General features: G+C 39.5%; 2 protein-coding genes across 2 annotated transcripts in view; one reads left to right on the top strand and one right to left on the bottom strand.

Annotated features, from left to right (window-relative positions):
• Positions 1–23,557, top strand: part of stab1 (stabilin 1) — a 123,740-nt gene that overhangs the window by 3,082 nt on the left and 97,101 nt on the right. The window contains exons 3-15 of the mRNA XM_041980206.1: positions 2,916–3,043; positions 3,161–3,276; positions 5,022–5,107; positions 5,972–6,041; positions 6,947–7,042; positions 7,366–7,479; positions 9,005–9,192; positions 9,288–9,424; positions 11,314–11,441; positions 13,817–13,893; positions 14,201–14,323; positions 22,179–22,316; positions 23,075–23,146. Coding sequence (XP_041836140.1) covers positions 2,916–3,043; positions 3,161–3,276; positions 5,022–5,107; positions 5,972–6,041; positions 6,947–7,042; positions 7,366–7,479; positions 9,005–9,192; positions 9,288–9,424; positions 11,314–11,441; positions 13,817–13,893; positions 14,201–14,323; positions 22,179–22,316; positions 23,075–23,146 — 1,473 coding nt within the window. The remainder of the gene's footprint in view (positions 1–2,915; positions 3,044–3,160; positions 3,277–5,021; positions 5,108–5,971; positions 6,042–6,946; positions 7,043–7,365; positions 7,480–9,004; positions 9,193–9,287; positions 9,425–11,313; positions 11,442–13,816; positions 13,894–14,200; positions 14,324–22,178; positions 22,317–23,074; positions 23,147–23,557) is intronic.
• Positions 14,711–19,190, bottom strand: LOC121636591 (E3 ubiquitin-protein ligase TRIM35-like). Its single transcript, XM_041980207.1, has one exon. The coding sequence runs from the start codon at positions 18,907–18,909 to the stop codon at positions 17,512–17,514; it is 1,398 nt and encodes a 465-aa protein (XP_041836141.1). The 5' UTR covers positions 18,910–19,190; the 3' UTR covers positions 14,711–17,511.

Raw genomic sequence — 23,557 nt, forward strand, 5'->3', positions numbered from 1 at the left:
TTAGATACACAGTACTATGTTTTGGAGGTGTATTGTGTTTGTGTTGGTGAGCTGAAGACAATTTTTTCACTTTGTAGAAAAAAGACCTAGCCTGATTCTGATAAGAAGATATGAATTACTATTTATGATTATTGTAAGGAGTGTGGCCATCTGTCTGACAGACTTTTAATGGCTGGAACTGGCTCATTAGTGTTGCACTGGCCCAGTCAAAGTCCAGACTTTATTCAGCCTGATCGAAACACTGTGGTGGGACCTTCAGAGGGCTGCACTGAAACCAAAGATGCAAATCTCAATGAACTGAAGCAACACTGGAAAGAAGAGAGGACAAAATTCCTCCACCAGCATGTGAAACAGGAAGTATTGGGCTTGTACCATCTTCTGATGACTACTTCCAGCAGAATAAAGAATCATGTCACAAAGCTCAAATCATGTCCAGCTGGTTTTATACCCCTAGCTGCCTGGAGTGTTAACACAAGGCAGGATGGATCCATGCTATCATGTTGTTTCCTTGGCCTATATACCATCTGAATGTTGCATTTGAAATGGAAACTCATCAGACCAGACAGCATTTGCCCATCTTTGTCCAGATTTGGTTAGTCTGTGTGAATTGAAGCCTCAGTTTCCTGTTCTTAGCTGACAGGAGGCACCCGGTGTGGTCTTCTGCTGCTGTAGTTCATCTGCCTTAAGGTTGGACATGTTGTGTGTTCAGAGAAGGATTCTGCAGACCTTGGTTGGAACCAGTGGTCATTTTAGTTCTTGTTGCCTTTCTATCATCTCCAACCAGTCTGCCCATTCTCGTCTGACATCAACAAGACATTTTGGTCCAGACAGCTGCTGCTCACTGGATATTTTCTCTTCTTCAGACCATCTCTGTAAACCCTGGAGATGGTTGTGTGAAAATCCCAGTAGAAAAACAGTTTCTGAAATACTCAGACCAAAAACCATGACATGTTCAAAGTCACTTAAATCCTTTTTTCCCCTCATTTTGATGCTCAGTTTGAACTTCAGCAAGTCGTTTTCACCATGTCTACATGACTAAATGCACTGAGTTGCTGTCCTGTGATTGGCTGATTAGATATTTGTGTTAACAAGCAGTTGAACAGGCAGACCTGATGAAGTGGTGGATAATGTATGTAAACCGTTGTCTTTAGTTCTTTCTGACATGAACATATGAACTTATTTGGTTTGGATGTCAGTTCTTTCTTAATACTTTCAAAGTGTCAAAAAATCTATTTTTATTTGTATGTTTGTTTATTTGGACTGTTTTTCAGGAATTCATTTATTTTCTCTCATTTAATTTTGAGACAGAAATCGCCACGGACGAATCATATTCTGTTATACATCAGGCCAGGCTGCGCTGCAGAATGATTATGGTTGTTTCAACTGAGCAAAAAAGGTGGCAGGTTCAATATTTTTGCACAAAACAGGAATAAAACACATCAAGCATCATGGGCAGATTTGACAACAGCAAAGTGGCTGACTGACGAAGCAGCTCCAGGCAGGACTGCAAAACGTGATAGTGTTTAGCTAAATATACCTGGAGGTTAAACCCTTTAAGCTCGATTGTTCCTCATAAAACCCACAAACATAACACCTGCTATTAGACCTTTAATACTCAGGGCCTGCATGAGGACAGGACTCTATGAGACCTCTGATGGCGGGAAATAATTTAAACATTAGAAATGTGTCATAACTGAAATAACTAAAGTAACTTTTGTTTCCTGTGTGGTTTTTCACTAACTAGATAGCTATAACAACATAGTTGCTTGTTTTCTGCCCCAGTCTTTCTCATTCCTTCATATCACCTCTGAAGTAAGGATGTCAAACACCTTGACACGCCTCCTTCACTGCTACAACAAGTTAGAGGGAGGTGCAGAGAGAAAACAGAGGAATCCATGTTGTGAGAATGTGTCGGATTTAAAGCAGACAGCAGTAAATATAAAAAGAAATGGGAAAAACAGAAACTGGACAGATTTGCCAGCAAAGCCCTCTTCAGCTAAATAAAAATACTGAAATGTTTTTTTATGCTTTGGAAAAAAAAAGGGCTTAGAATTCAAAGACAATTTAAATACTGCAGCAGATCACAAATCTGTAGTGAAATCAATGCTCTGGCATCTCAGCAAAAGCTAAAATGAAATACATTTTATCCAAGCAGGACTGAGACATGTCCATACTTTTATTTCTTATGATGGCTAATTGTAATACACTCTTTACCAGCATCCTCAATCAGATGGTTAGATGTTTACAACTTGTTCAAATCTTTCCTCTGATCCCAAACTTTAAGTTAAATACAGTGTTGAATCTGAGATATTTGCTGTAGTTTAGTAATAGATAAAAAACAAACAAACAAATGAATAAATACGAACTTTTAAAAGACAAGGGAAAGTGAAAGCAGCATAGTACATAAAATAAAATATGATTCTGACATACAAATAGTTCTTTGGACATGTAAGAACTGTATAATAAAATAGGAAAGTTAATAAAGTGCGTACAGGTTAGAGGCCTCCATTATATTGAATAAAATTAAATTAAAATCCAATTACAAACTGTTCAAATGTAAAAAGAGAGAAAAAATATGGCGCCCTCTTCTGGAGTCAGCTTGAACTGCAGGGAATGTTCAAAATGAAAGCCTGCTCTATTGTACAGTTTTTAATTAGTATATTTTAGTTTAATTTATCTTAAAAAATATAAAAATTACATTTTTTTATTAGACGTTAAGTATATAACAGTCCAATAAGCCCAACAGTATTAGACAGGAGAAATATAAAGTTTAATTTATTTAAGAAATTGTTTTCCTTCTTACCAAAACTTTTGTCATTTTGATTTCTTTTTGTTTTTAATTAAATTTGCCTTGAATAAAAAATGTGCTTGATAATGTGAGGTTAGTCAGTCATGCAGCTCCTCTTCCTCCTCAGCCTGCTGCTCCTGGTCATTGTGAAATCCCACAGAGGGAGGATGTACACACCACATGCACCTCCTGCGCTGCAGTCACCACTGCCAGCTGCCCGCTCAACTTCACCAAGGTCGGCACCACCAACTGCAGGTACGAACCGGCTCCTCACAGCACCTGTACACACACTAACCTTAGATCTGTCACACATGGTCTCCGTGTTTGGTTGCATTGAGCTTGATGGTTGTTTTGTTGTTTTCCTGACTGCAGCTATGTGGTGCAGATTGGCAGCAGGGAGGTGGAGTTGAACGGATGCCAGCACATCTGTGTGAAGACTTATATGCATCATCAATGCTGCCCGGGATATTGGGGACTACTGTGTCTACGTAAGATTACTGATGAGCTCAAACACACAGCAGCAGTGCATGAAAAATATAGCAGCTGCATTCATTTTGATGTGGGAACAGTTTGGATGTGATTCAGATGACTTAGAAAAATAAATTATTTAGAAAACATAATTTGAAAATGATCAGTTTTTGATGCAACATCCTGCAGTAGATTAGAGTTCTGAAAGAAATTAAGTTGTAATAAATACTAATTTTATAACCGATGATTGGCAGATAGCTACTCATGCGCTCCAAAAAGGAGAAAATTATAGATGATTGTAGTGTTTATTGTACATAGTCAGAGGATGTTGACCTGGATTCTGTTATATTTACAAAGACACCAGAATGTGCTGATGTCTGTGTAAATCTGCAGGTATGAAGCTACAGGTGTAACCAGCTCAGCCACACTTAGAGCTAATCGGTCCAAATAATCGTAAACTTTTCACTCTGTGTTGTGTAGAAAATGGTGGAAGAACAGCTGGTTTGTCTGTTCAGGCTGTTGTTTATTATCTGAATGGGAGCAGAGTATGCAGTGGTCAGACATACAGCTGCTTGCAGCAGGCAGCTAACTTACAACATGCTATATGTGGAAAGAGCAGGGAGCCTCTTCAGCATGAAGTTAGTTATCTTAGGTGAACAGCAGCCTTTCTGTGTGCAGTTTGCATGTTCCTGTGTATGCACGGCTTCCTCCCACTGTCCAAAAACAAGCAGGCTATGTTGTGTTAACTGGTCACTCTAGATGTGAGTGTGCATACGAATGGTTCTTTGTCTCTCTGTGTTGGTCCTGCGATGGACTGGTGACCTGTCCAGGATGTACTTTGTCTCTTGCCTGCTAATTACTGGGATAGGCTGCAGCTTCATTGTGACTCTGAGTTGAAATAAGAAGAAAAGAAAATGGATGGAACCAATATGCTGATTTCAAAGTACCAAGTGATCCAACAATGAGGAAAAAAGATCAGTAAGAAAAAAAAACACAAAGTTAAGTAGAATGTATTGCCTCTAATTAAACCTCCAACCATGACCACTGTGGAAAACACTACTGAGGCATTCGTTCGTTCGTTCGTTTGTTTGTTCGTTCGTTCGTTCGTTCGTTCATAATTTTCTATACTGCTTGTTTCAATTCAGGGTCGTGGGCGAGCTGGAGCCTATCCCAGTAGGGGTACAAAGAAAGTGTAAATAAGTAGAAAGGTTTCTTTCCCTTAATGTGAAACTTTGCTTAATCAGTATAACAGTTTAATATTTTACTTGAAATCTTTTAAATTCCACAAATTTTGATTTAATTTAGGATGCCTCCCCTACCAATGACTTACACTACTTACATTAAGAGCCAGCTGTTTCATCATCTGTTTCATCACCTGTTTGACAGTGAATGGAAAGAACTAGTCAAGTTCAAACTATAAACACGTTTTGTTTTTGTTGTTGGTTTTTATCAGTGTAGTTTTCCTCTCACATCACCCACTACAGACACATCAAGGCCCTTAGAGACAACAAATCTAACATCCACTAGCATCATCTTTTTGTTTGAAAAATTAGTAATTTCATATGTTTAAACAGCTGTTCCCACATTTAAAGAATATACATCTACATGCTACTTTTAATCTAACCCCCTCACCCCATCCCCCTTTTTTTATTTTTACTTTAGTTATCTCTTTTTAAGGGTATTACTTCAAATTTAAATTACTCACCCCTCAAAAACACCCATGATTTCTAATCATGAGTCTCTCCTGTCCGGTTTGTGTGCACAGCCTGTCCCAGCTGGAAAGGGAATCCCTGCAACTTTAAAGGCGACTGTGTGGATGGAGACGTCGGCAACGGCACCTGCATCTGTAAAGTCAGTTTACCTTCTGTCTGTGTTTTTAAAATGGATGCTCCTCATTCATACAGCTGACATGAAGTTATAGCAGCGTTCTGACACTGGATCTTTGGAGCTGATGGAGATTTTATGGGAGTAAAAGAATTCCGACATCGGAAAATTTAATCAGATGATGAGATCTTAAGCAATAAACTTTTCTCATGATTTTCAGTTCTGAATAATTAAAACAGTATTTAAACAGTTGAGAAAATTAAACTCCTTAGTGTTTTTATTTTCTGTGGACAATAACGTAATAATAATGTAATCATTTTTGCAGGTTTAAAATGTAATAAAGCCAAAAATGTTATAGTTTTTGAGCCAATAACGTAATAACATTTAGCCAAAAATGTGATGTTGGCTGATTATTACCTTACTTGAAAAAAATTCAGTTGGAAATTTAATGACTGCAGCCAATGATAAAATAATGAACAAATGGGGCTGCATTTTTTTCTTTTAGATTTATTTATGGTTTTGTTATAGTAATAATAACAATAATAATGATGATGATGATGATGATGATTATTATTATTATTATTATTATTATTATTGTCAAGTGAACAAAGTCATGCCACTAGTTATGTGACCTTGCTAGCATGACATGAATTGATTTTTCCACAGCCATGTAGTGGTCAAGTGTGGGTGCTGCAAAATAAAACATTTCTCTGTTTGTGAGTAACATTTCTACATGGTTTCTCTGCAAAAACGATAAAACCCAATCAACTCATTATTGGTCCTTTAAGTCATGTTGTATAGATGTGTGTGCCACTTTCTGTCTAGAAAATAGAAGTGATGATGCTGGAAATTGAAATTGCTTTTAAAAATAAGAAATTTCTTTTTCTGCAGGAGGGATTCTCTGGCATTGCCTGTCAGGAGTGCACGAATCCGAATTTCTATGGACCGAAATGTGATAAAGGTAGGCTCATTAACTTTCTGAGTTATTATAATTATGTCTACATGTCTACCGCCAGCAGGAGAGAGCTGAGATATAAAAGCTCTTTTCTCATCTGTATGAAAGTCATATTCATGACTGAAACTATGTTTTTATGGATACATATTGTGAAAATGGGAATTGTCTTTATTTTAGAATGAGAAATACTGTATAAATCAAGAGTTATCTATTGCAATGTTAGCTTTATTGATATAGCACATTTCATTATACATTGATCGAATGTGCTTAATAGACAAAACACCCCTCGACTGTACCTTCATACTTCTACTGACATCATCTCTTCTACTGTAGAAGGGAAAAAAGATCAGACTTTTAAGCTATTTTCACAGCACATTGTAGTTTTACCTACACATTTATCTCATAACCCATTTTCTAGCTTGTGCATCCCCCCTTCTCTCTCTCTCTTAAGATCTTTACCTCAAGAGACAATTTCAGACAGACATTATGTTAATATGACCTGACATAGCTACATTATTTAGTTGTGACCACATATAAATGTGTTTGTTAGTTACATTTAAGATGAGGGATTAATGTGTCCCTCCTACAACAGATGTCATAAATGTCAAAAAGAAGGATATACCTGAGCATATTCCCTTACAGATCCTCCAGCAAACCATCTCTCTCCTCCAGGTGCATTTTTAGGAATTGAAATGAAATATTTAGCTGAGATCAGTTTCTGGGTCAAAGGTGGGAGTAAAGAGACGGCACAAATCAGACAAATGAGATGAGACTTTAGATTTCTGCCTGTAGCTTCACCACTGGATGTTTCCATGTTCCATTCAGGCTTCTTAAGTAAAAGAGAAACAACAGAAAGTAAAACAAAACTGAGAGATCATTTTTAAAAAGAGGTTGCTTTCTGTTTGTAACAGTGTGTGACTGTGAGAATGGAGTGTGTAATAAAGGTCCAGATGGTCATGGAGAGTGTTTCTGTCAGCCACCATACACTGGGACTCGCTGTGACCAAGGTAAGACCATGACATTGCAGTATGACACAAACCATAATATGTCATATCCCATTATATCATAGCTTATTATGGACCAACATTAAAGAACATAATCTAAAGATAGAAAAAATTAAGTTTAATTCATTGTTACAAACGTATGATAAAGAAAATACTAAAACTATGTTAACTGAACTGCAAGCTGATTTTAGTTTTACTTTCTGAAAATGGCTCTTTAAAACTGTTATTCTTGAAATACTTGACCATAAAAAATTAGGCGACACACGTATTTGTGGCCCCGCAAGGTTTTTTTGCACAGTGTGAGTTGCTGTTTGTGTCGTTGACAGTGACCAACAAGTGCAAAAACTGCGGACCCAACTCATACTGCACGAACAGAGGAGAGGAAATTGGATGTGAATGCTTGGTCGGATACATGAAGACAGCACATGACACATGTGCAAGTAAACACATATTTTATTCCATCATTTTAGTTTAATTTCTTTGTTTTTTTTAAGTTGTTTTCACACTGAGTTTGGTTCATTTGGTTGCGATGAAAGGGGAGAAGTTAAACACAAAAATTTATTTGACTGAATGCTGTGGGTTTATCTTTTTCTTCTTTTGTCATATTCTTGCATGCATAACATTAACACCTCTGCTCCTAGACAATAAAGCCTAACCTGTAGGTTAGTGTCCTACAACCACTACGACTAAGACAAGCCTTGTTCCTGGAAGTTTAGTGAATGAGAGATGTGGACAAGAGTTTAGAGCCAAATCTAAAAACATGAAACACAGCAGTTATCTGATCATGAAAAATCTGAATAACACCGTTAGATTTCTCCTCAGTATTGCAGTGTCTTTGTGCATGTAGACCCGTACATCTGATTTATTTTGCTGGATTTTTCATTTACATCTGCACATGTGCAAAATTCTACTTTTTCTTACTGCATGCTGCTGTCCAAGTTCAGGACTAATTACTGCATAAAACTGCTTTTATATCATTTAAATTTCACTGTGTAAACCACGTGTATCACAAGAATCAATTTTCCGTATACATCATTTTTGTTTTCATTCATTCTTTTGGCACGCTGTTTGTCATTTTTCCTCATCTGTGTCACTGCCGCCTGTCTGTTTGCACACGGCCTCTAAATCTTGATCATATATGAGTATTTTTGGACGTTTACCTGCAAAGTAGAGCCAGCTGGCACGTTCTTTTAACTTCTGAGAGATTGGTATTCACCAGTCTAAGAGGAAACATCAACAGTTTTGCTATCTGTGAACATGTGGATTTAATGGAGGGTTTATGTAAACGTTTAAGTACAACTTAAGAACAAATGTAAGGAGCTTTGTAAGAAGATTGGTGAATGATGCCATGTGATTGTTGTACTTGCCTTGGTCAGCTCTCGCTGTCATTGGTTAAGTATTACAAAAATCTGAATAGTTCTTTAGTAGACGCGTAAAATGTGTGACAGATGTTTTGTACTTGTAAATCTGACTTGTTTTTTTTCAGATTTGCAGAATTATTCTGTTCTTTCAATTTAATTCAGTTTTATTTGCATAGTGTCACTTCACAAAAACACCGTCTCAGGGCACTTTACAGACAAATCAGTGGGATCCAATCAGTGTTCATACAACAGCATAGCTAAGGAAGCCAGCGGACTGCGAATCTTGACTTCAATTCAGGCCATGCACGGGGCGGTGGGCGACAGTGGAAAGGAAAAAAAACTCTTTCTTTTAACCGGAAGGAAAACCTCTGGCAGAATTTTGGGTAAGGGAGGGCAGTCATCTGCCTCCCTGAGCCGATGGCTGCAGACCCTAGTGGATTTGACTTCTTCCTGTACTTGTTGTTACACTTAAAAAAGAGATACAACTATGAGTTACAAATCTAAGAACTGGACTAAAACCAGAGCTGACAGTATTTAATTTTGCTTTAGTATAGAGGATAGTGGATCTGATCTGGATTCAGGTATTTTTGTTTTTTCTTCTCAGGTATTTGCTTAGATGATGCCTGTGACATCAATGCTGTGTGTGTCACACGGGGATCAAAGTCCAGCTGCTCTTGTAAGGCCGGCTATGAAGGTGATGGGAGTATTTGTGTACCAATAAACCCCTGCTTGAAGAACAATGGAGGATGTCCCTTTAACTCCACTGTTTGTGTCTTCAGAGGGCCCAACAAGGTGAGGAGGCCTTCCTGTACCAAGTTAAAACCAGAGCAAAACTGTAAATCTGTTTAACACAATTTTTTATTTGTCTGTGTCTGTCCATCTTTCAGTCCAGCTGTAAGTGTATGTCTGGCATGTCACCTATAGGTGGCAGCCCTGAGTTTGGTTGCCAGCTCGACTCTGCCTGCTCACCTGATACCTGTCACCCCACTGCTACCTGTCAGACTGAACTGGATGGGCAGCCAAGGTCTGTAGAGCTAATTCTCAAGATCTTAGGAACTAAAATCTACAAGCAGTATCAGTGGGTTTGTGCTCCTAAGCAGGTTATATCTAACAAACATAACAATCATTTTATTTTAAAAACAACGCAGTTGGACAAAACAAACTGAGAAGAAGGAGGAAACAAAATCTCAAAACAAAATGGATGTATTTGTTCAGTTTAGCACACTCTTTCTAAAGGGCCTCTTGGTTCGATTGGGTGGGGAATTCTGAAATATTTTGCACCTTCATTTGGTTTGGTTTGCTTTCCCTCTGCACTTGACTCAAGTGGACCAAATTGCCTGGACAACTTCATGCAGTTACGACAACTGCTCACTAGGGGTCAACATTCCCTGAAATCACAGGCGTGGCACAAAACTTTGGGCCCTATGTACAAACTATCTTGGTGAGCCCCTATGCGGTTTTGATCGATAGTTCTCTTACTTTTTCGCTAACCTCTAAATGGCATAATGGCTTCTCTGGCCATAGTCCTGGTTAACCTGGCAGACACTCTTCTACACTACCGTTCAAAAGTTTGGGGTCACTTCCCTATTGAATCCCATGGCAAAGTGACCCCAAACTTTTGAACGGTAGTGTACATTGCTCAGCTTCTCACTGTATTCCTGTTCCTATTCTTTCCTCAACTCCTCACTAACTTCAAAGTAACCTTGATTTCCCATCTCTTCTCTTGCATCTTCTGTCTCTCCCTCTCTGCTACAAGGAGGACAGACCGTGCAGGTGCAGGTGTGGACTAAACCATTTAGCATAAATTAAGAGTGGCAATACACCCCTCAAAGCGCATCCGTCATTATTATTATTGTTATCATTATTGTTAATGGAAAATTCAGTTCCTCAATCTCATTATTTGGGCAAAATTACTTTGATTATTTTATTAATAATTAGACATTTTAAAATTGAACACAAAAACACTTTTCATTCCATGATTTTTAGGGCCCCCACTGCAGTGAGCCCTGGATAAAAAGTACTGTTTACTACCCTAGTACGATGCCACTGCCTGAAATGACCACTGACTGAAGACAATCCTGCTCATTGATTGGCCAGGACTGATTTGGCTCCTTCACTGCAAGTAAACAATGGTTCAACAAAAAGTTTATTCAGTCTTGGGGTTTTAGTTTTTACTTTGGTGTTCAAACCTAACGCAGTTTTCACCAGAATTGGTTCTCTCAGAACAGCAGAACAAGCAGCGAAATATCTGACATGTTACGCAACGTCACTTCCTATGTCTTCACGTTTGCTTTCAGACTGCAAGCGAACCACGCTAGGGTTGACCTACAAGTAAACAGAGTCCCCTGTTTTCAAGTGCACCAGAAATTTTTTCTTTTCCGCATTACAGTTGAGGGGCAGCTGTAGCTCAGGAGGAAACTATCGGTGGATTGATTCCTGGCTTCCCCTGACTACATGCATGAAGTCTTCTTATGTAAGACACTGAACCCTACATTGGCCCCAAAACCCCAAGAAAGCAGAAATCCAGCACAAAAAGAGGCTATAAGCCATGTATCATATTCAATAACAGGAACTAGAGGATGGCACAGATAACAACCCAAATAAAACTGTTTTTAGCACTTTTTTTTGCTGGTCTGTCCTGAATCATACTTGTCAGCTGATCTTTTTAGCTCTTCTTGATGCCATAAAGTTTTAGTGTTGTTTGTTTTAGGAATGAAGCTGACAGCTGAGAAGAGCTTGCCTGTTACCTGCCGAGTTAGTTGTTGCCACTTGTGCACTTATGTGTGTGCAGACCGGCCAATCAGAGTGATCTCTCACGCTGACAAATGTGATCCAACATATGTTGATGCTAAATGTTTTGTGTAGAAAATGGTGTTATTCTTAAGCCTCTCTGATTTTCTCCCTTTCTTTTAGTTGTGTTTGTAAACCGGGTCAGATTGGTGATGGCCAGCGTTGCTATGGAAACCTGATGGAGCGTCTTGTGGAGATGGATGCAAGTGGCAGTCAGAGAGAAAATCTGACAGGAACCGTCACCTTGTTTGGTACAAACAAACAAACAAAACTAAATAACAGTGAAAAACGCTGTTATACTCTACTTTAAAGTTTGCTCTCTGGTCAGAGTTCTCAAATTGTGGTACTTATACCACCAGTGGTACTCACACTCCCTCTAGTGGTATACTGAAGAATTTTCAGATATAATCCAATTTACAAAATATATAAATATTATGTAAAATTTGTATATTTTTTGTTGCTCCAGGTTTTTTGTTATGCAGTTGTAAAGATGATCATACTGTGTTTAAATACATAAACTACCAGTAAAAGTTTGGACACTCTTTCTCATTAGATTTAATGGGAGAGTGTGCCCAAACCTTTGACTGCTACTGTATTTTAGCCTATATATTATTTGAGTGAATGCAGACCTACGTGTAGCACTGAAAATTTCCCAATTTCTCAGCACAAGATATAAAATGAACCAAAAAAATGGAGTAATATGTGAGCTAAACACATGTCACAAACAGAAACTGACTAGGTGAAATTAATTATATGATATCTCAGATTAAAAGTTTTTAGTTCAGGAAGACCAAAACCTGATGGATTTTCTTTTTTACTTTAAATGTCCATCTGTTTATTTGTCACTTTACTTGAGAATCAAAGCATCACCATCCTGCAACGCCATCAACTCAACCTCAAGACAACTTTACGTAAATGAATTCACCTGAATGATCAGATCCCTGTTCAATTGTATTTTCTTAATGATTTTACTAACCAGTGAATATATTTAGACATATGTGATATTACTGCTGTAGGATTAAAACTCTATGAGGGAAATACAGGTTATTTGGAAGCAGTTTTTTGGTCTATTGACTTTAACTGTGAGATGTGGAGGTGACTCCTCCTCCCCCGCCTTCCTCCCTCTCCGTTCTTCCAACACAACCTTTGTACATGAGACTCAGCAGCACACCTATGTGGAGAAACTCACTGGTGGTAGTTTGGAAAACTGGTTGGAGCAAATGATTCCTTTTCTTTTAATCTTTCTTCGTCTCCTTTTGCTTGTGCGCCCTGGGCTCTTTCTCACGTCATCCATAGCAAAAAAAGGCAACAAAAACAAAACAATTAAACAAACAAACAAACAAACAAAAAAGGTCATCTTATAATTATTTTGTATTTCTAGATTTGAACTTTGGAAACAAAGTAGTATTTTCTGGACTATAAGTTGCTAGAAGTACAAGTTGCATCAGTCATTAAATGCGTTATGAAGAGGAAAAAACATATATGTTACACTGGACTATAACTCGCATTTATTTAGAAATTAATTTCACAAAATCCAAGACAAAGAACAAATATTTAATCTGGAAAAGGAGATTTATTCAACTGCACAATATCACAAGGAAAAACAGGCTGAATATGTGTTGCTAATGTAACACCAGGGTTTCCTCCAGAATATTTTAAAATTGTGAGCTAGAACTAGTCTCCTTATTAACAGCTGACTGAGGTGCTGAGAAAATGGGCAAATGTATACATCATTTTGGCATTTAAAAACACTGACGCTGCGGGGCCTTCACTTTTAAGCACACAGCAGAACCGGACAGGAAGTTGAGACATCAGTGGTCATTTTTCAAAATCAGATTATTATTAGAGCAGTGCCATATTTCCTGAGTACAATTTCACACTCTTATTATGGCCTGTAAATGTGTGCTAATATAGACTTTATGTTTATATTGATCCATTCATACAAAATAATTTGTGTAACATCTAGGAAATAATCTTAAGTCTGGCAGTATGGCTGCTTTTATTTTGCCATGACGGTGCGTGACGATCATTAATGTAGCAGAAACCATGAACACATTCAGTTTTATAATAGCATAAAGAACATACCTGGGAGGTTAAGTTAACATAACAAGCAGCGACTCCCACAAGCAGGTTACTGGTAAGCAAGTTTACCAAGCTCCCGATCTCATTCCACATCACTGAATCTGTTGAATTCTTCATCCTTGGTTTTGTTCTGAACAACTCCGCAGTTTGTAATCTACAAAATAGTTCTCAATTGTCTTTATGTTAATGTTTTATTTAATTTTTTCAGTAGTAAAGGAGCAGCAAATACCATGGTTATCACAAGAATAGAGCGCCCTCTTGTGGCTGTAGACGGTAATGTTTACTCCTTGGTTCATGTCAGTCGGTATGAGTCGCATCTGATTGCCGCAGGATGAGGCAAACCATGAAAAGAAGTGTGACTTACAGTCCAGAAAATACGGTACTTGATCCTGTTTATACTTATTCTCAAAAAGAATTTTTTTTTTGAGCTTTATTTAAAAAAAGACATAAAATCAGTTTAAATTAGCATTTTCTTTCTTTCTTTATTTATTTTTTTACTATACTGTACCTTTGTGGTGTGACCTTTGACCTGTGTGCTATACAGAGACTGGCTGTGTACATCTGCTGAGTCATAACGGACCCTTGACAGCTTTCTTTCCCTTGTTGAAAGCACCTCTGACTGTAAGTTTTCTGAATATTATAATCTTAAGTTTCTGCTGCAGAACTCCCAACTTCTTAAAATCTATTTCTTAGTTGTTTTATCACAGCAGTTCACAAACTTGGGGGTTTTGTTTTATTAAATCAGCATCCATCTCATCCAAAGCTCAACTCACCTTAAGTAGTTTGCAGAGCTTTCTGGTTTTCCTGACATAAACTATGTCCCCCCCCCCCCCCATTTCCTTTAAGTAAAACGTAAAAAAGAATCCTGAGCATTAATAGTGGGATGGTCTAGTCTGGTTTAATGCATTCTGGATCACTAATCTTGCAGGGTGTCGATGAGGAGTGGGTGTGTAAAAGCCACCTGATCCTGGGTCAGCACCTCTATGATGATCTGCAGGGACGAGACTTCAACCTCTACGGGGGAGGAAAGCTGAGGGTCAAAGCAAATAAGGTAATGTGCCATGTCCAAACGGTTCACTCAACTGGAAGACTGAGAAAAAATATTATCTGTTCTCCAGTTTTCTGAAGTCCAGTCCTTGTACCTGATCATGTTTAGTGGAATGTGGTTGTTACTTGACATTGATCTAAAAAAAAAACAAAAACTCCTAACTCCTAACTAATTCATAACTAACTCTAATTTTGTGCCAACACATAACAGACAATTTTGCAAAGAACCAGTTTTAAATGGGATCTTAACACATCATTTAGTTTTATTACTTACTGGACTAATATATGACTATTTATTGAGCTCGACTTAGCTAATTATAAAATATACCATTAAATTAGTCATTTGGATGGTGAATTGTGCTTTTGTATAGATGAAACATGCAGTAAAATGTTCTTTTTGTTTGATCTTTTATTGTTTGCAAAATCAGAATAACATCCAAGTCAAAAAAAAAAAAATCTTAATTTATTTTCACCATTTTTCAAGTTCAGCACATTTTCAGTGTTTTGACCCTTCTTCGTTCTCATTAGCTAATTTTCTACAGATCTGTCACAGCGGTTTCATACTCGCCATGTTCTGTTCCCAAAGCCACTTCAATTCCACACGGACAATGAAAGACAACAGTGTGTTTCTTTATCTGTTTAACTTCATTATGGACTCATAAATATTCACTGTTTCCTATTTATCCACCAACTTTCACATAATCACATTGGTTGTATTTGATTAGAGATCAAGAAAAATAATAAAATTCATCAGTATTTATTCAGGCTCATAACCCTCGGATGAATGAATTATTAAAAATCAGTGCCACAAATTTTTACTTCTACAGACATGCACAGTGAAGCTTTACTTCATGTTCAGTTTTATTTGTTTTAATTTATTTATTTATTTAGTTATTCTACAAGAACATTAAAAAATAATTATATATTTATAATTATGTATTTATATAATATATAAATACTCTATTAAAACAAAGCTGTATCATTTTCTTTTCCTGTTTGAGCAAAGATGGTAATTATTACTTTGTTTGTGTATATATCAAATTTTATAATATATTTATTCTTCAGTGAATGGCAGTGCAGAAAGGGCTCATATGCAAATATTCCATCTTCATCCATACATATACTAGAAAACAGCCTAGTGAACACTATGCTTTGAAGGGATGAATATAAGACAATTTTATGTTTTCTGAAATCAAACACCACATTTTATCAGAATGTGTGTTCTTGATCTGAAACTGAGACAAAGTTTAACATTCGTCATTTTATTTGGTTAAACATTGTGGTTCTATATCTTAAGTGTTGGTATCAAATCCAAATGCATGCAGTGATATGAACGTGTTAGTTTAATGAATAAATGCACTGAAATGTGTGAATTTGAAAGTTGTGCAGTTCTGCTCCTGTTTGGCCGGTTGTGATGAAATTTTCTGAAGTTTTTGGTTCTTAGGCTTTAAAACCAGAATGGGTAGTGGTTCCTTTTTATTATATCTACTTTGATATACATCCCTCTTTCATCTTAAATGAAGTACTCTACTTTTGCTTTGGAAACAGCTGCATTAGTTAAATATAAGGTCTCATAATTATCCTTGCAATGGTTTTAAATTTATCATTACAAATACCAGTGAATCACTTTCTTTATGTCTAAGTTGAAGTGTCAATGGTTTAGGAAGAAATAAATCCATATATATACCTATAATACAACACAATTATACCCTTTACTATCGACTAGTAGTTTTTAAGGCAAATCACAAACACACAGAACTGGACTTACAGCTCTGGAAAAAAAAAACAAAAACAAGAGACCACGGCAGTTTATACTTAGGTGAGTATCTCTGGGTATTTCTGCCAAAAATACATTTCTACATAAGCACATCTCATTGTTCTGTATGAGGACCTCGAAGCTGCAGTCTGGGAACGGGAGGAAATAGTTTATCACTGAAAGAGATCATCAGTCAAGAGCTGTGGGCTGAAGTCACGTGACCTTTAAACTGAAGCAAAGAACAGTCAGGTTGAGTTTAGAAGAAGACCACAAGAACATCAGAAGACTGGAGTAAGGTCATCAACTCTGATGAGTCCAGTTTTCAGCTTTGACCAACACCTAGTCGTCTTCTGGTTAGACGGAGACCAGGAGAGGTCTACAACCAACTGTTACACGTAGAGGAGGATCAGTGATGATCTGTGAAGGATGCTTGAAACAGGCTGCTCTTCTATTTGATAGAGAATTTCCCCCCTATTTGCCCCTCTATTCCAACCCTAATTGATTGCTGCCATAAAGAGGGGTATAAGTTACCCAAGAACAATGTGAAAGATGCCAAAACCTGTGAAAGCTGTGATTATAAATCAAGATCATTTAATCAAAAAACTGAATTCTGAATGTTCGTTAGATAAATGTTTTGTTTAACAGTGAACAGGGGATTTGTTTTTTTTTTTAATTTATCATGTTCTGATAGAATTTAATTTTCTCTAAAGTTAAGCTCCAAAAAACAAAGTTTGATTTGCAAGTTAAAAGAAATATCATCAGCAGTTTGGAAAAAATGAGGCAAAGTTCAGTTCACCAATACTTGCATCCATAAAAGATAAAACCAGAGAAACTGGTAAGTTGTCAGTGGTCTCTCTCTTATTTTCTTCCAGAGCTGTGGGTCCTTTCATCATGATTTCTTCCCAGGAGACAACCTTGTCAGCTACAACAAGAAGCAGTTACGGCATTACACCGTTTCCTGAAATCTGACCACAGAAAAGCACAGCTGTTATCTTTCTGCTAAGCTAACTTCCTGAGATAATTATACATGTGATCTGTACATAACAAGAGCTGAGTCTGGTCAGCCAATTTTTCACCTTGTCCCAGTAACATGATTCAGTGAGGTCAGCATTAAGGTCTTTATCTTTTTTTTTTTTCTTTTTTCAGAAACACAAATACAGCAAATATCTCCAGTGCAGCATCTCAACCACTCACTAGCCCATCAACAATAAAACACACTCTGTAAATCAAACTAATAACATGTCCTAAAAATAAACATAATTCTTTGAAGTTGTTTTGATCTAGATTTTAAAGACTTTTTTGGTGTTGCCTATAGAGAATTGTAACTTTGTGAAAATTTAAGGCAGGATTATAAAAGCACTTTGTAAGCGGCAACAAGTCGCCTGTGAGAAATTCTCTCCAAACCCTTCTCAGTATTAGTAATCACAACCTCCTAACTATTCCTCCACGGTCACAGAGACCTTTACTGGTAATATCTTCAGTAGTTGTGGATTCTCAGTGTACATGTAAGGATACAGGGTATTGGTGAAGTTGTGTTTGAAGGTGTGGATGTGTGTGTTGGCATCATAATCAAGGAAAGACAACTTCCCCTCATCAAAGTCCAGATGAACTTTGATCCTCTGCACCGTCTTCGTCAGCTGCAGTTCTTTCTCCGGACCTGAAGCACAGAACGCTGTGAATTTCCCATCGGAGAACAAAATCCTCCACAGCTGAGACTGCAGGTGTCCATTCGCCTCGATGTCCTCTCCCAGCAAGCCCAGCTCCCAATCCTTGTTGGTTCCAACGTCCACGCCCCAGCTATGAGCTCCTGACTTTAGCCCCTCTGAGCCGAGGACGGAGCAGGAGAATTTTGTCCTCTCGGGGTTCTTGGGAAGCGGTTGTTTCTCTCCAGACTTCACACCGCTCAGATCATCAGACACGATGAGTTCTGGGTCAGCCGTGTTTGGATCCAGAACTACAGGGCTGTAGGACACCATTTGTTTCATCATGTTCCAGATGTTGAATGTCAGGTTGCCCAGGTGTTTCACCACATCTATCAGAGCTCCTGAGACTGGTTCTGGATCGTCCAGAAGGGGACGCTGCTGGACTCGTCTCACTGCAGCCTTGTAGTTGAGCAGGAATGAGATGTCCTCGGTTCTCAGATCCTTCTCTGTGGCTTTGATGGTGCCTGCCAGAACTGCTATATCTGTGCTCAGAGCCTTAATCTTCTTCTTCAGCATCTGACTCTTCTGCTCCTCTTCCTTCCTCAGAGCTGCAACCCTGGCCTTCTCCTCCAGGTGCAGAAACAGATGAAGCTTCTTAAACTGCTCGCTGATCTGCTTCTCTGTCTGTTGGGCCTGGACTTGGATGTACTTTATGGTTTGATCACAGTTTCCTTTAACCTGCTCATATAGCTTGAGTTTCTCCTGTAACGGCTTCAAGGCTTTCTGCAGTTCCTCTCGGTGGTCCTGTGCAGCCTCATCTATAGGCCTGAATCTGTGGTTGTTGTGTGCTTTCGAGTCCCGACAGATGACACAAACTGGCTGCTGGTGATCCAGACAGAAGATTTTTAACTTCTCAGAGTGCAGACTGCAGATATTGTCGAGCCCTGCTGAAGCTCCCTTCTTATTCTCCAGTAAGAAGGCCTCCGAGAGGTTCTTTAAAGCCAGGTTACGGGGAGGATCGCTCTTTGATGATTTCCTCTTACAGCAGGGACATTGAAATGTGTTCTTCCCCTGCCACCATTTCTGCAGACAGGCTTTGCAGAAGCTGTGGCTGCATGACAAGACCACAGGGTCTCTGAAGATGTCCTGACAGACAGGACAACAAAGGTCTTCCTCTGATCTTGAAGACATTCTGTCCTTTGACGCTGAATATGTCGCAAAGGACGCCTGTTAGCCAGAAAGTTCTTCGATAGCTACTTTCACTTTTGGTTCGTGGCTCTTTTAGATCAGATTGTAGAGTCTTGTTTCAGCTTGGTGGGCCGGAATTCCACTATTAAAGCAATCCCAGTCTTCCCAGTGCTGGCACCTTGAACTTCCTTCTTCAGTGGACGTCGTATTTTTCGATGTGAACTTTGCAGCTGTTCTGAATGTGTGTTTCAAGACGGGAGCGAGGAGTGATAAACTGTTTCCTGTTTTTCTGCTACTCAGAGAGTGGGTGGGGCTTTGTGGAAACATGCCTCCTCACTGTGCATGTTTATTAACACCTGGTGTGGCTGGGTGTGTGAGTTTTGTGTTTTTTTCATGACCAATTCTTACTTTGATAAAACTGATCAGATCACGTTGCAAAAGATTTAACAGTTCAGTGCTGACAGTTCTGCCACACATGACAGGTGTTTTATCTCTGTTAGGAACCTGTTCTTCCACAAAACACTGACTTCTGTTTCATCTGCATGGCTGAGTCATCTGTTTACAGGCTGCAGTACAAACGTCACTTTGGATTAAAGCCTAAGCTCCGTGTTAATGTGCAAAAGATAACTCGTTTGATATGCAGTGCACAGGATTCTTACAGTGCCGCTTGAATATAGAGCATTTGTAAGAGTTGCAATAGATTAAATTTTTCCTCAGTTTTTTTTTTTTTTAACATAGTATGTGGTGGAGTCAGAGTTTAGCATCCCAATTAACAGTTGAGTTTTAAAACAAGTTATTTCTGTAAAATTCATCTTCTCATTTGTACTAAGGTGCCAGATATGGTCTGAAAGTTCCACTGTGAATTCTGAAATTTCAAATGATAAAATGTTTTATCATTTTAACCACTTCATCATCAACAGTCCCTACAGTGGTGTAGTGGTCCCTCAAAAATGGGTACACTCTTACCCCCCCCCCGCCCCCCCTTTTTTTTTTTATCTAGCACAGAAAAACAACTTTTAAGAAAAAGTGACATGCTGGACTACTCTAATTACTCTTTACCCCAAAAGTATTTGCTTCTTGTCACATGATTCTGTTGCTCAGGGAGGAAGGGTTATGAAACTGCAAAACCAATACTGGCCCAGAGACTAGAGAGACCATAATACATGTAGAGTAAACTATTCCTTATTTTTGATGGATTAATGAATTACTTGAATGACAACTATTCTCTCACCTGATCAGGAGCAGTTTGTACTACAAATATAACTACTGTCTCCACAACTGTGTCAGCGTGGTCCATTTCTCCCAGATGCAGTACACCCAAATGGACACACCCACACAAACATGCAACATTTCTCGGTGTCCACTGTTTCAGAAGTCACCCAAACTCGTAATCTATCTAAACTTATCCAAATTTTTGTTTTGGATCCCATCCCAGTGTTCTTGGATTTAAAATCTTTTTGACAGTCCACAGGTCTGGCCAGTCAGTATTGACGTCTACAGAAAAACAATTAAAACGACTGACTTATAGGCTATAAATGTAGTGAAAGAAACAACGAAAACCCATTTAATTGTGTAAAGTTATCATCCATTTTATTTGATTTATTTTTCATCCTAAATGGCCAGTTACACACAATGTAACTGTAGCTACTGTATATCTGTGACTGTCGACCCCTGACATGGTTTTAACAGCATTTACAAGGTTACTTGCAAAAAACACACTCACCACAAACAGTCATGAGTGGGGAGGAGGAGGAGGACAATGGGGACACCTCACACCCCTCTTCCCCGGGGTGCCGCCGGGGGCTGGTAGGGGAGGTGGTTGCCCTGGGGGCCAGAAACCGTGGCAGCTGCTGATCTTGGGGGATACCCGGTCGGCCGCACCTGGGTGGGAGGTGATGGGGGGTGGCTGGGGATGGCGGTGAGGGCCGGATCTGGGGCATGCCATTCTCTGGTCCACCGGGGATTTCTCCCACAGGGCATGGTGGGAGGGAGGGGGGGCTGGGGAGTGAGAGTGGGAGGGTTGTATGCTGTGTGAGTGTTTATACTGTGTGGGTGGGGGTGAGGAGGCATGTATGTGTTAGGATGAGTGGGAGTGTGCAAGGAAATAGGTGTGTGCATGTGTTTCTGTGTGTGTTTGGAGTGGGCTTAAGTGCACTTGTGGGGGCAACCTGGGCGGGCCTGGGGGTGGTGTGCCATAGGTCTGGGCTCGGCCACTGTCCCCACCCTCTCATTCCCCGTTAGGCATGTGGGGGGGGTGGGTACCTTCTGGGGTCGGTGGCGGCTCATTGGCTGCGGTCCCTGTATGGTCCGGTCGTGGGTGGCGGCCTCTCCTGCCCTGTCTTGCCCTGGGGGACCTCCTGGGGAGCGGGGGTGCCTAATGCCACTAGAGGCTCAACATCCAGAGGGAAGTTTGGTGTATGATTGGAGTAGGTGGGGGGAGGGGGGAGGGGGTCGATGGCGCCCTGGTTCCTGGGGTGTGCTGCTGGAACATCGGGGTGTGTGCTGGCCTACGCGGGGTGGTTGTCTGGGGGGGCCTGGTCCTCCTAGGCATGTTGCGGGCCCTCTGCCTTTGGGGGGTGGGGCGGCCGCCTCTGGGCTCCTGGGGCCCTGGGCCCTTCTCTTAGGCTGCCCTGGGTTGCCGGTCCCTAGTGGGGCCGGCGGCTGCCGAACTTGGGACCCCTCCTGGGGACCTGTGCCCCAAGACCATGGGGGGCTCTTGCTGGGGCTCTCCTCTGCCGCCCTTTGGGTGGGGCTGGAGTCGTCTTCGTGGTGGGGTAGCTTGGGTTAGTTCTCCGGGGCTGCTGCTGAGGGCCCAGGTCTCTGGGCTGCCCTGGTCTGCCTCTGACCTTCGTAGAGGCGTGGTCACATTTGCACGATCTCACTCACCACTCTTCATCACTGATCACTCCTCTTTTTCGCCTTTGGACAGTTCTTCATTAGACTTCCTCTCATTTTTACTGAATGTAATGTGGTTTTCTTTTAGGAGGAGATAACATTTGTATTTTCTACTGTGTTCTGATTTACTCTGACACAGTAACACATATCTTAATTCAGACACTTGTATAGTAATCTCAAATGTCTCAGCTTTCTTTTGAGGTCAACATTATACTGTACATACAGTGGTTGTGAAGATATATTTCATTTATTTGAGTTAAGCCATTTTGGACAGGAGGCTAGAAAAAAGACCTTGTCAAGAAGAGCATAAATAGCAGGAAGTCTGAAACGGGTGACTGAAATCCACACAAACACACTCATCCTGTTGATGTTTGCAGAGGTTCATCTTGTTGGACAACCCCAGCAAAGTGTACACTGTCATCCAGTCAGACCTCCCAGCAGCCAATGGGATCATTCACATCATTGACCGGCCAATCACTAACACGCTCTCTGAGGGGCCACCTCGTGATGAGCAGGTAAGTTACATAAACCAGTTGTACAAGCAGCTTAAGGTTTCTCCTGAAGTGCAACATTTAAAGCTCAAGCTCTCCTTACTTAAGAAATTTATTTAAGGGTGTTGCAGAAAATCCCCTAACAGGGTTCCGTAGTTGAGGAAAATTCTCTCTTTCCTTGCTTTTATTCTTGGCAGAACAGTTTTATTTTTCCTTACGCTTCTTTAGACTGAACTCCATTGCAGTATTTAACAGAAGCATGACTTGTGGACATAAAGTCACTCCCTAACAAATAAAAGTTTAAAATGTTTAATAAGTGGCTGAAACAAATAATAAATGCTGAAATTTCTGAAAGTAAAATAAACTGCTCATTTCCTTCATTCATCACCCTAAAATCTGCCATGTTGCAGTTAAAATGCATTTGGAGACACCATGTGGGTTTTACCTTCGGCTGGTTGTGTTTTGCACAGGATTTGTGTGCAGACGTTGAACAAATTTTAAGGAATTTCTCAAGAATAAACTCAAAGTAGGGAGAATATCTTAAATACTTTAATAAAAAATCTTAAGGATGCTATTTAATGTGTTTTGTGCAGCTGGTTTTATGATTTAGAGTCATTGCAATCTATGGAAAATCTTAAGATTCTTTGTACAACTGGCCCAAGCATCTGCCACAAATGTGGAAACACAAAATGAAACATCACATTTCCTTACATATTTAACTCTCCTCGTTTCTTCAGTATTCTGTATCAGTGTTATTTAAGCATTTTCTTTCCTTTGTCAAGTTTGCTGACAAGACGATTAAGGAGATTCTGACCAAGGATGAAAAATACAACCGCTTCCTGTCTTTAATGGATGTGAGTATTTAATCCTGGCGGACATGTTGAAGCAGCCTGCATGCGGCTGTCTCACAAGAGAAAAGCAACATTCAGAAACACAAGGGAAAGAAATGTAAAATACTTGAAACAGTGTCTGTCCACCCTGATGTAAGATAGTAGCATGAACATGGCTAGGTTGACTCTGTACAGTGGTGATGTTATGTAAGGGATTTTTTTCTTCCCTTAAGATGATTTAAGGTCAAACTCCAGCTCTAAATTAAACTCATAACATCACAGCTGAGCATTTTCTGATGAGTCATCAGCTTGGATGGTGTTAAAAGTGACAATCTCCCTCTGACCTGCTTCACTCTTTACAGCTGAGACCAACACAGACTACAAAAGTGTTTTCAGTAACAGTAAATATCAGCTTTAATGGGTTTTAGCTGCAGT

Source organism: Melanotaenia boesemani, chromosome 3, assembly GCF_017639745.1.
Source record: "Melanotaenia boesemani isolate fMelBoe1 chromosome 3, fMelBoe1.pri, whole genome shotgun sequence".
NCBI classification, from domain to species: domain Eukaryota; kingdom Metazoa; phylum Chordata; class Actinopteri; order Atheriniformes; family Melanotaeniidae; genus Melanotaenia; species Melanotaenia boesemani.

What these genes read in the sequence shown, in the direction of transcription:
- LOC121636591 (XM_041980207.1), bottom strand. Translation starts at nt 18,909, where the DNA reads ATGTCTTCAAGATCAGAGGAAGACCTTTGTTGTCCTGTCTGTCAGGAC.